Source organism: Myxocyprinus asiaticus, chromosome 7 (assembly GCF_019703515.2).
Source record: "Myxocyprinus asiaticus isolate MX2 ecotype Aquarium Trade chromosome 7, UBuf_Myxa_2, whole genome shotgun sequence".
Classification (NCBI taxonomy): Eukaryota; Metazoa; Chordata; class Actinopteri; order Cypriniformes; family Catostomidae; genus Myxocyprinus; species Myxocyprinus asiaticus.
In genome coordinates, this window is record NC_059350.1 from 19253221 (window position 1) to 19266909 (window position 13689).

The 13689-nt window shown below is 38.3% G+C and overlaps 1 protein-coding gene across 1 annotated transcript in view; it reads left to right on the top strand.

Annotated features, from left to right (window-relative positions):
* The first annotated feature begins 800 nt into the window (after positions 1 to 800).
* nr3c2 (nuclear receptor subfamily 3, group C, member 2) overlaps positions 801 to 13689 on the top strand; it is a 194120-nt gene continuing 181231 nt past the window's right edge. The window contains exons 1-2 of the mRNA XM_051702889.1: positions 801 to 1140; positions 4914 to 6699. Coding sequence (XP_051558849.1) covers positions 4934 to 6699 — 1766 coding nt within the window. The 5' untranslated portion in view covers positions 801 to 1140; positions 4914 to 4933. The remainder of the gene's footprint in view (positions 1141 to 4913; positions 6700 to 13689) is intronic.

Below are 13689 nucleotides of genomic sequence, written 5' to 3' on the forward strand. Positions count from 1 at the left end.
AAAGGTGGTTACGATTCTAGGGGCCCACAACAAATTTTAAACTGTATTTTATATATATATATATATATATATATATATATATATATATATATATATATATATATGAAAGGAGCCCAGACCATATACAGTCAGGGGGCCCAGAAAATCTTGCTACGGCTCTGAAGAACAATATAATTAGATTTTGTTAAACCAAGATAATTACATAAGTCAAAGAGACAAAGGATTTTCTCAATGGAACAACTGAAGAAGGAAATTAGAGTGACAAAAACATTGTTATTTTTTTTTTGAGTTACAGTATATACTTTCATAATTTAGTCATTTGAACGTTTGATCAGTACCAGAGCTTATACTGCTCAGTGCTTCGTTTGTGCAGAAGAAAACAATGTTGTGCTTCCATCCTCCAGTTCTGTACACTAAATATGTGTGGACTTTTTAATACTTTTGCAACATGGTATTGAACGGGACAAAATTTCCTCAAACTAGAGCATCATTCGGGCACTGTGAAAGTGCACAGTGCAAGAAATGATCACATTATATTACTTTAGAATATATATATAATTAAAAAACACAAAATAACATTTCGAGAGTGGGGTAATGAAACTAAATTTTTGCTCTAATGTTTGCATCTATTTGCCCTAGATGCACAGGTTAGCGACTGCGTAATCAAACTACCTTGCCCTACTTCTAGATGAAGCGTTAGAGCCGTATATACCTGAGCGCGCTCGTCGCCCCTCCCAACCGAGCTCTCATTGCAGTAGGAGGGTCCATGTGCACAGAATGACGTCGCCACGCAAGTCTGTCTGAGTCCCTCCGCTGTTTTTATTAGTCCTCTGTTGGGCGCCTTCAAAAATCACCAATCTAGAAGTAATGTGCACGTAAACTGAAAACTGTCAACGGGACCTTTGGGTGAAGTCGCTGTCGACTGTTGTACGCGTACAATGCGCTGTCGTTGAGGATCGCGCTTATTGTGCGCAGCGGTGTGCCGCGCGTTCAGCTGTCACAAACTAGTAGATGTAAGCAGTCGCAACACTGGGAATACTTCTAAAAACAACTTAACGACACTATTCTGTGTCGTTTTTGTCCTTTGGATTACTAGTGGCCAGCAGTAGGTAACTGTCAAATTTGGATGTCGTAATTACGGTAAGATGTCTCTTTTATCTCTCGTTAAAGATCAGTGTTAAATCCGTGTAGCCCTGTGAACTGCTATAGAATATTGATCGCTGCGTTGCAGCCGTGTTGAAGTTTCTAAAACTTGTAATGTTATGAATAACACGCACAATGAGAAGCAATGTTCACGAAATGAACTTGACAAGACCTCCGTGCATTGCGCGAAGTAATGATGAAGGCAAGATCAACAACAGCTAAACAACATTACAAGTGTAGTACCGTAAATATGAACAACATTCATTAATCACTTAAACATAATTTACAACAAACTGTAGCGAATTTGTTTGGCGTTTTCTGGTCTCAACCCATTTAGCTGCCTACATGATTTATGTAAGTGAAATTAATACAATTTAGCACATCTTGCTAGCTTACTTTTTGTTTAAAGATATTACACGACATTTGTTTCTTGGTCAATGTCGGGGCTCGTGTAGCAGAATGTGCCCAACATTATCTCCATCGTTTCGTAGTTGAACTTCACGGGATACCAGCTTGTATCTTTTTTTACGTAACGTCGTCAACATCTTAATCCCCTTTTTATTTAGTGTTTATATTGTACGTGCAGATTGTACATCAGTGAATCTCGAGTTGAATGAAACTTAAGTTTATTTAGACAGATGTCCATGATTAATAGTGATATTCCAGCTTGTTTAACGAGGTGTTTTTTTTTTGTTTGTTTGTTTTTTGTTTTTTTACCATCACCACAATGACTAATGCTATGTATTCAAAAGAATATGCAAACATTCCCTCGCACATATTTAACCGTACTTAGGCGATGATTAAAGTGCATCACAATTATATGAGTCAGGAGGACTATTCGAAACCGAAATAACTGCGTCACAGTCATCATTCTTTGATGTTGGGAGGTCGCTGTGCAATGCAGCATGAACTATCACGTGTAAGAACTTACTTAGTTGAGTAAAGTTTTCACAGGCGATGCGTAGAGCAAAGTTCGTAATTTAAATAGTGCAAAGGATGTCGCAGCGATGTTGTGACTTAAAAGCTAATAAATAAGAGAACGACAGAGAAACCGGACCAATCCGAGAATGGCGTGATAAACTCCCGGCGACAGTGTGTCTGGTTCTTTCCAATAGTGGCCCGCTAAAGTACGGTATCGTGGGAAGAAAAATACGACAGAAAAAGACATGAACCTACGAAACTACAGCACGTAAAATGTTTACAAGCTGCACTGTCATCACCATTTTGACTTTGCTTTTAAAAGTGCTTTACTCGTACTATAAGATAATGTATGTCGCTATTGAGGAGTGGTTTATTATTAACTTTTTATGGTGGTGAAAGTATGCATTGTAAGCACATGTTCATAGAAAATGAACGTTTAAACGTATAGTTGTCTCGCAGGCGGACAGTCTGCTTCAGTCCCTCCCCTAAAGCCCTGTGTGTCTTGTGTGCTTTCTCCTGAGGCAGAACCTCTTGGCGCTGTCAATAAAAAGTGAAACGCATAAGTTTGTTTAAATAGAGCTGTTAAACTTTGAGAGATTTTCTGGAAATATGTTCCGCACTGTCTATTGATAGTCATTTTTAGCCCTAAAGTCCTAACTGTAACCCTGAGGTTCAGAGCAACTTTAACACATTCTGACATGAAATTGCACTCAATGAAAAGAAAGGGGTCATATCATGAGGAATAGAAGAGTTAATTGTACTTACAAAACATACTGTAAGTTTCAGATGTCAAAAGCTTGTCCTCAAGCCAAAAAGAGTATTTATCGAAACCAAGTTGCAAAAACAGCTTATGAAAATCTTTGGTTCCTGATGTCAGAAACCTGAAACATTTACACATGACCGTCCACATTTACACGTCAACGACGCCTGTTCAGTGTTCAGAAACTTGGCCTGCCCAGTCATAGTGAAGAAATGAGGAGGAGGAGGAAGAGAGAGAGAGAGAGGGTGGCAAATGATCAAGAAAAACTAAATTGACTGCTTTAGGGCTGCAACTAATGATTATTTTGATAATCGATTAATCTAATGATTATTAGAACGATTATTCGGCGATTATTGCAATGATTAATCATTAGCTGTTAACCGATTATTCAGCTTGTGCCCCAACTTAAAAGGTTGTATTAAACATGCTTACTAACAATAAAGAGGACAAAATCATCTTTTAAAAATACCTCTAAATGACATTCACCAAATTAAAGGGGAAAAAATACTTTTTATTAAGTTTAATTCAGTAAAGAAATTCACTACAAAAATCCTTAAAACAAGATACATTTACTTGAGAAGCAACATATAAGATATTTAGACTTGCTTTAAGAGAATGTATCTTAAATATAAGTGTATTTTTTCACTTGGTTATACTTTTGTGAGTGCAGTAAAGACAAAATATACTTATATTCAAATGTTTTCTCTAAAGGCAAGTCTAAATATCTTATATGCTGTTTCTCAAGTGAATGCAACTTTTTAAAAGGATTTTTAGATATTTTTAAATATTTGTATTTTCAATATTATATTCAACATTCTCAGATAACAATTTTTTTCTTTTCTGAAGTATAGCTGCTAAAGAAAATGCACATTGTTTTAAAGGAGTTTTAGCGATTTATACTGGAAAACAAGCCAAAACAAATCAAAAACGTATTTTGTTGCAGTGTATAATGGGGCGAAGACTACCTCTCTCACCTTTTTGTTTACTTCAATCCATCTTTAACTCACATAAAAACAAACTCTCTCTTTTAATAAAGCTGCATATTGCCAGTTTTCTTCACAATAAGAAATGCACAGTGACACATATATTATGATTCAGTAAGTTGCTAGTCATCACGTTATAATCTAGCTGCAGCAAGCATGCACGCTCGAGTGATGAGCATTCCTGCTACAGCATGTGCATCAGCCGGGTACAGTATCAGTCTCTCCCCCTTAGATCGGGACACTTCGCAACTCATAGAAGAGGCGCTGACTGCACAGAGAAATGCCAGTTTTGGAGTTTGTACTTATTTACATGACCTGCTTCCTTATTATTTGAACTTGAATAAAGCTATAACATGTTAAATGTAACTGCATTAAAGATGTAACTCTGAGGTGTTTCCATTAAAGACGCTCGACACGGAAGTTTTGCTTCAGCGGAGCGGCAGCTCCTGCTCCACTTATTCCACAACGAGAGTGCTTCTGTATTTACTTATTTTGTATTTTTGCATTATAATTCCCTCATACTTTGCGATCTACATAACCTGAAGATGTTTGGAAAGTTTAGAGTGCATCTGGACTGTGAGCTATGTAATTCTTCCTCTCCTCAGTCAGGCACGAACTGCAGTGCTGCTCTCGCACGTCATCATTAGAGTTTAATGTGATCTCATGTTACGTTAAATGAGATCAAATGACTATTCGACAATGGAAATTTTTGTCAAAATTTTGTTTTTTTTATTGTCGAAGTTGTTGATAACGTTGACTAATAGTTTCAGCCCTGCTTTGCTTACATTATAAGTGAACCTTAGGTAAAAAAAAAAAAAAAAAATGCATTTAAAAAAGTACACTTTTATCCATATAAAGCACAATTAACCTCATAAATAAACAATACACTTAATGTTTGTAATTACAACAAATCTTTAGTTTTTTTTTTTAAAGTAATATATATCTTTAATGCTGGTTCCAAAGGAAATGCAAAACTAACAAGTTAAACCAATAATTATTTTGTTTGCTATTTGGTTTTACAGTATAATTGGATTTCTCTGTGCTGATCAAATTTTGCCATTCTAACTCTAAGGTTACTGCTTGTCTCTCATTTATTGACCCATTAGGTTTATCAAATGACCCAGGTATGGAGACTAAAAGATACCAAAGTTACGACGAGGGGGCACATGCAGAAAACAATTGGGCACAGATGCCAAAAGATACCATGGAGTATTGCTGTTCCGCAGAAGAGAGTTTGAAAAATAGTGATGTGCTAATGGATATCGTTAACTCAAGCAATGCCCCTAACGTGCCATCTGTGTGCAAGGATAACAACTTTAAGATTACTGACACAGCAATGCTTAGACTTAACCAGAATCAACCTCTTGCTTATCCCTCCTTCAACAACTCCTTCCACATCCGCAAGTCGGAAACAGGCTCTAAGGAGCTCTCCAAAACTGTTGCTGAGTCTATGGGCTTATACATGAATGCTGCCAGGGAGGCCGACTTTGGCTTTGGCCAACAAGGTACTGCAGGAGGGCAGGGTAGCCCGGTGAAAGTGTATCCTCTTTGTGGGAGAGCAATTGAAGACAGCCAGCCTAGAATAACTGGGAGCCCAAAGAAGAAAGCTCCTCCAGCTCCATTTCCATCTGGGTCCCAACTGCCCAATGGTGGCCCACAGGAGTGTGCTGTAGGCTCTGCCCCAGTGCCCTCTGCGCTGGCCACTGCTCTCTCTTGCGGTCCCGATGGGTCTGGACCCATGTCTAGTCCTACTGGAAACAACCTGGTGTCGTCCACTACCAGCCCCACCTACTTTGACTCTGATTGTCCATCACTGGCCACTGCCAGCACCAACTTGACCCAAGGTCACCACACCAGCTCCAGTACCTGTAGCTCGGTGAAGTCCAGCATGGTGGGGTCACCTCCAATGGCTAGTCCCCTCAGTGTAATGAAGTCTCCAGTTTCCAGCCCTCACAGTATTGGCAGCGTGAGGTCACCACTTTCCTGCAACACTAACATGATATCATCTGTCTCAAGCCCAACAGGAAATGGAGGCAATAGTGGTAACATTAGACCATCAATCTCTAGTCCGCACACCGCTGGTACCATGGCCATGTCCAGTCCCAGGAACTCATCCAGGGGCTTCTCTGTCTCAAGCCCTCCCAGTGGACTGGGCCTAGTGCAGAATGATGTAAACAGCCCTGAGGGCAGAGAGCATGACTTCAAGGGATTTGAGTTCCCAAAGGTAGAAAATGTGGACGGGGAAATATTTAACATAGGCCTGGATGCTATGGGAGTGGCAAAGTATATAAAAAACGAGCCTGGCACTGATTACAGGAGCATGTGCCTAGGCAACAGTAAGAGCACCATACCACAGTCTCCTTTTGTAACTCAGATTAAGACTGAACCAAACAGAGAGGTGACTTGTTCAAACCCCCAGTTCGGTGAGCCACATCACTCCCTAGGCTGCTTTCCTGCTACAGAGACTACATATTTGTCTTTGAGGGATAATTTTGATGAATATAGTCTTTCTGGGATCTTGGGACCTCCTGTTTCTTCTCTGAATGGCAACTTTGAACCTGGTGTGTTTCCGAACAATGGCCTGCCCAAGGGGATTAAACAGGAAACCAATGATGGCAGCTATTACCAAGAGAATAATAATGTGCCCACGTCAGCTATTGTTGGCGTTAATTCAGGTGGACATTCATTTCATTACCAGATCGGAGCGCAAGGAACAATGTCGTTTTCACACCACAATTTGAGGGACCAGACGAACCCCTTGTTGAATCTAATTTCTCCAGTTGCTGGATTAATGGAGACATGGAAAACTCGCCCAGGCCTGTCACAGGGGCCTCTCTCTGCCAGGGGGGAGGGCTATCCAGGCCCAGGTTGCCTTACAGAGAACATGGAAAGGTAAGACACATGCAGCGAGTTTTATTTAGGTTTTGCAAAGAAATATTAAGGGTATAAAATCTTTATCTTTTTGACAGAGAATAGAGTTGTATTATAGTTAAACATTGTATACATTCTATTCCAAATATGTAATTGGACTTTTCATCATCACAAGGCCAGTTTTAAATATAGCAATTTAAAATCAGCAAACTAATTCTAATGTTCCAAGAGAAGCAGTGTAGTATGCTTCCACCTCATCCATGGCTTGATTTAGAAGAATTGGAATAATTGCTGAATATGTACACTACTAAAATGTTTGAGTCACATTTAAAAATTCTTCCACTTGTGAAAGCCTCCCAAATCAGATATGCCCTTCTGCAGTAATTTAGCAAAAGTTACAAACTCTTTGAGACAAATAGCTGAAATTGGGCAACACCAGTTGCATATGTCTGAGAGCTACCAGTCAGTGTGATTAAATGACTAGCAAATTACTTGTATTTGAAACATCATCTCTCCTTAATGGGGAGGACTTTTGTGGTGCAATAAATCTAGCTTTAAACCTGAGCAGCATGTGATCCCATCCAACATCACAGGGCAAGTGTCCTACTAAGCTTTACTGTAAGAGGGAAGCAAAGTTTCCTGCTTATCAGGCCTTTGTGTGTGAACATAAATATAACTTATTGTGTTGTTATCAGAAGGCCTGGCAAGATCTTGTGCAGTGAAAATGTATCTCCTCATTGTGACCATTCATTATGTAGTAACGTCATAAATAATTAATGGCAAGTTGTGCCTTTCTCACAGAAACAATGATAAACAAGCAGTTTTTATGAAGCACTCTTAAACAATTGGAGAGAGAGCTGAGGAAAGAAAGCCCCAGAATCTCATCTGAGACCAGAAACTGATTGTTTATTCAGCCTCAATTCTCCAGTTATACAAGAACTCACCTGCATCCATGAAAATACTGTAAAACTAAAGAGTGAGTTCCTAAAGAAGCCTGGTTCACTATTGTGGTGTTGTGAACTGGTTAGATACTGGTTATTAGGCTTGGGATCGATGCCTTTTTCACGCATCGATATTCGGAAGTTTTTCCCCATGATTATTGATATATAATGGGATTTGTTTTTAGATATAAATTGGGTTGCTTATTGCACAGTAGTCTTTATCTTTAAAAAAAAACATTCTCAGCACAACTTTGGTAAAGTGTGAGCAGCAGGGTAAATTATAGGGACACTGGACATGTCTGGTGGATGACATGGCGCATTCTAAAATTTGAAACATTATATTCTACAAAGGTACATACACACCGCCAATGCTCAGTGTCAAAATTCTGAAGTGCCACAGAGTGCAACTTGCATAGTTTTCCATTAAATTCGACCCAAATCATAATCAAAGGACAAAGATTATTTACTCTAGTCATTACTGGATGAAATATTTAAAGGGACAGTTCACCCAAAAATGAAAATTCTCTCATCATTTACTCACCTTTATGCCATCCCAGATATGTATGACTTTCTTTCTTCTGCTGAACACAAAGTTTGAAGAATATTTCAGCTCTGTAGGTCCATAAAATGCAAGTGAATGGTGATCAGACCTTTCAAGCTCCAAAAATCATATAAAGACAGCATAAAATAACCATAAAGTAATCCAGTGGTTAAATCCATATCTTCATGAGCAATATAATTGGTGTGGGTGTGAAACAGATCAATATTTAAGTCCTTTTTTACTATAAATCTCTGCTTTCACAATCTGAAAGTGAAAGTGGAGATTTATAGTAAAAAATTAATAAATATTGAAATATTGATCTGTTTCTCACCTACAGTGATTGCAATGCTTCAGAAGACAGATATTAAACCACTGGAGTCGAAAGGATTACTTTTACTATGACTGTCTGTGCTTTTTGGAGCTGATCACCATTCACTTGTATTGTATGGACCTACATAGCTGAGATATTCTTCTTAAAATCTTCGTTTCTGATCTGCAGAAACAAGAAATTCATACATATCTGGGATGGCATGAGTAAATGATGAGATAATTTTCATTTTTTGGTGAACTGTCCCAAATACTGTACACAAATATATATATATATATATAAAAACTCCAAATAATTGCCCCATTTCCAAACAAACAAATCTAAGTTACCCCATCTTCCAAATGACACCTCTTCAAAAGCCGCCACCCTCCCCATCTCCGTGCACCATTCCCGAAATAGGGGCGATACTTTTCATTTTTTGGTGAACTGTCCCAACTAAGTGAGTTGGAATGCACGCAAATGAAGCTTCTAATTTAAATGTTTGCTAATTTTAATATATCGATTCCTCAAAAATATATTGATAAAATAATGTGCTGATCAATAATCGATATATTGATATTTTATGACATCCCTACTGGTTATCTACTTAATGAGATTGAAAAATAACATTTTGCTCAACTAAAAGAAAGCATGAACACTGTGGTTTGGGATTTTTTTTTGTAGCACTGGATCAACCACAACAGGCCCATAAGAAATGCTTGCCAATTATTAAAGTCATAATTGTTTGCCTACCAGACTGTAAAATTTCTGGATGCCTAATTTTTTTTAACAAGCTTGCAAAGTGCAGAAAGCCCTGAATAGTTCTTCTATAAAGCATATCCCTTCTGACAGGCAAAACTTTATAAAAGTCAGATGTTTGCTGGATTTACTGAGTGATACATTAAACCCCGTTTTAGAATGTGTTCATTTGATGCTATTCTGAGACAAGGCAATTACAGCTAGCCAAGCTCTAACAGTATAGCTAATGATTTTCACCCCATCCCAGATGTCCTCCTTAATAGTCAGCCAAGCACTTATTCAAAATAGCATTTTCAACAATGTCTTTTATTACCATGCTTATGAGATCAGCAAACATGTAATGTTAACTTGGCTATTGAGAGAACTTTAATGTGGCAGCTGTCCGTACATTCAAAGCTCTCAGTCAAGTTCATTTACTGGACAAGCCTATGTTTATTTAATTTTATATTATTTTTGCCTATAAATCTGAAGTAGTAAGCATAGCTTTGTAAATGCCATTAAAGCAGGTCATTTTAAAGTATGTTTACTTAAGAGTGATGGTTCAAGCCGAACTCACCACTGTAGCACCATCTATTATGGAGCAGTCCCTTCTGACTGGCTACTTGGCTGCAGTGAATTATTTAAATTTATGATTAACATAGCATACAGTCTTAGTGCTATTTAATTGTTAATGCATGTGTACAGTTCTTTTTTTAAACATATATAGTATATATAGAAGGTTAAGGGTAGTGTGGTCAGACAGGCATTCTACTCAAATCTTTTTACCTAAATGGATTTTTTTCCTCAAAACAGCACTGAATGTTAAATAATATATAAAATAATAAATAAAAACTAGTAAGAGAGGGGCATCAAGAAAAATCAGTTTTGATTATCCTTAAAGCTTTGAATAATTTGCCTTTGGATATAGCAAATACTAAATACAGATATTTTTCCTCTGTAAATGTTTCTATGCTGTCACCAAGTTTAAATCAATAACCAGCTCACTGTAAGCAAACTGTGAGTGAGTGACAGAGGCTGGAAGAAAGGAGAGTTGCTGATCTGAATCTTTCCATTTCTAACAGAAAGGTTAAATGAATAGTTCACCCAAAAATGTATATTCTGTCATTATCACCCTCAAGCCATTCCTAACCCGTATGCTTTTATTTTTTCTGTGGACCACAAAAGTAAATTGAAAAAAAAAAAAAATCTTTACGCATCCCTTGGCATACAATGACAGTTCATTGTGACCAGTGGCTTTTAAAGCACCATAAAAGCACCATAAAAGTAGTCTATGCAACTTGTGCGCTATATTCCAGGGCTTCTGAAGCCATGCGAAAGCTTTGTGTGAGGAACATAAAAATTTGACATGAGTGTAAGTAAAAAATTTATTTTTATTTTTGGGTGAACTGTTTATTCAAGTTCTGGGATGTCAATCAAAGGTAAGAGTGAAATGGATTACCTATGTAGATAATATGGCATTGGAAGTTACAGTGATACAGCAGTTTACTTTGAAGGCAACCCATACAGTGGAAGTCACATCGCAGCTGACAGAATCAAAGTAACCCTCATCCTAATGAGATCTAGCTTAGCCAGAATGTCAGAGTAGATGACAGTCAGAGGTGGAGTGGCGCACTGCCATGCCGCCCCCAGCTGGCCTTCAACATCATACTTTATGCCTGGTCAGTCAATATCTCGGCTTGTGTCCTCTTTTTCTTTTCTGTTTTACTTTTTCTTTGCTTTCTCTTTGTGCATATGTGTGTTTTTTTTTTTGTTGTTTTTTTTTTTGTCACTTCCTTCATAGGCCATTAGGTTCATCACAGGCACCCTTTGGTACTCACACAGATCTTTGATATCTACATTAATAAAGCCATTATTGAATCATTCATATGTTACATAATAACCATGGAAAAAAAAAAAAAAAAAAAAAAACAGAGTCACACAGAGAAACTGAAAGAGAAGGAGAGAGACAGACAGAGCATGAGAGAGAAAGCAAGTGAGAGAAAGACAGAGGAGGAAAGGTGGGGGTTGGGAGAGAAAGAAATGTTTTACGCCTTCAGGCTGTGCATGCAGTGTGAAGGGAATCTTCTTCTTGCCTCTATTTCTTTCCCTCTTTCCTAGTTATGCTTTTGCTTTTTGGTAACCAGCAGAATGATTTTCATTTAAATTGGCTGATGAATGAAAGAATCAACTGTTTTGTTGTTTGAAGACAATAAGGAAGATTGATAGTGCGTGTTCACAGAGTAGAAGGGAAATCCCCTTTAACCAAAAATATGCAATTCAGTGATGCAGCATGGCATAAGGCAGCTGGTCGCAGTACTGACAATGACATTTTAAATGAATTTTAATTAATGTTCTTTTTTCTAACAACACTCAGTTCTATCCATCATGTCCCTTGCATTATGGCTCAAACCTTTTTAAACTCTTAATCAGACACTTAATCAGTGCAATCTGGCTACAAATTGCAACACTATAACCAATTACTTATTGTATAACATAGACTATTTTGTGAATTTCAGTTTTTTTTCCTCTCTCTCTTAACTTGCTCTAGCCTATATTTTGCTGATTCATTAGATGTCAATGAAAGACTATTATTTGTGTGGTTTTGAAAGTTCCAGCTGCAGACAAACTAAAATGAGGCAGAAGTACAAGCTCTCTACATTACAGGACAGTCACTAAACTAAAAGATACACAGTGAACACAATGATAATGTTACAAGTTTTATTATGTGTGTAATAAGGCCCCAATATACTTCATACAAAATCGAAGAACGAACAGGTTATGACATCATTTAGATCAAAATCTGGCTAAAAAGAAGGTGTTTTTGCGTTTGTTTTGGTGGTTCGTAACAGCACGTCTGGCAAACTTTTAGGAAAACTTCTAACCGGCTGTTAAACACCTTCTTGCTGCCATTGGTCCACATCATCGGTAGGTGTGACCTGAAGTTTGTTTACGTTTTTCAGTCAGTATTCAACATGAACACACTGGCGTGCAAGACCATGTCATGCGATTTTAAAAATGTTTAAAAAAAAAAATTTTATCTACAAAAGGAATCAAATCTACTCAAATACTCTCAATCGCCTATTCACTCATGTGCCATCTGCAGCGAAAGCCATTCACACATCTGCCCAAAGATATGCCTTTCTTATTCACCATTCTTATGTTTGTATTCTGATTTTATTTTTGTAATTAACATTTTTTTTATTAAATCTTACAATAAAGAAAAGCAAAAACATATACAGTGTGTGTGTGTGTATATATATATATATATATATATATATATATATATATATATACACACACACACACTGTATATGTTTTTATATTATATATATATATGTGTGTGTGTGTGTGTGTGTATGTATATATATATATATATATATACACACACACGCACACACACACACACACACACACACACACACATTATATATATACACTATATTGCCAAAAGTATTCGCTCACCCATCCAAATAATTGAATTCAGGTGTTCCAATCACTTCCATGGCCACAGGTGTATAAAATGAAGCACCTAGGCATGCAGACTGCTTCTACAAACATTTGTGAAAGAATGGGCCGCTCTCAGGAGCTCAGTGAATTCCAGCATGGTACTGTGATAGGATGCCACCTGTGCAACAAGTCCAGTCATGAAATTTCCTCGCTACTAAATATTCCACAGTCAACTGTCAGTGGTATTATAACAAAGTGGAAGCGATTGGGAATGACAGCAACTCAGCCACGAAGTGGTAGCCCACGTAAAATGACAGAGCGGGGTCAGCGGATGCTGAGGCGCATAGTGCGCAGAGGTCACCAACTTTCTGCAGAGTCAATCACTACAGACCTCCAAAGTTCATGTGGCCTTCAGATTAGCTCAAGAACAATGCGTAGAGAGCTTCATGGAATGGGTTTCCATGGCCGAGCAGCTGCATCCAAGCCATACATCACCAAGTGCAATGCAAAGCGTCGGATGCAGTGGTGTAAAGCACGCCGCCACTGGACTCTAGAGCAGTGGAGACGCGTTCTCTGGAGTGACGAATCACGCTTCTCCATCTGGCAATCTGATGGACGAGTCTGGGTTTGGCGGTTGCCAGGAGAACGGTACTTGTCTGACTGCATTGTGCCAACTGTGAAGTTTGGTGTAGGGGGGATTATGGTGTGGGGTTGTTTTTCAGGAGCTGGGCTTGGCCCCTTAGTTCCAGTGAAAGGAACTCTGAATGCTTCAGCATACCAAGAGATTTTGGACAATTCCATGCTCCCAACTTTGTGGGAACAGTTTGGGGATGGCCCCTTCCTGTTCCAACATGACTGTGCACCAGTGCACAAAGCAAGGTCCATAAAGACATGGATGAGTGAGTTTGGTGTGGAAGAACTTGACTGGCCTGCACAGAGTCCTGACCTCAACCCGATAGAGCACCTTTGGGATGAATTAGAGCGAAGACTGCGAGCCAGGGCTTCTCGTCCAACATCAGTGTCTGACCTCACAAATT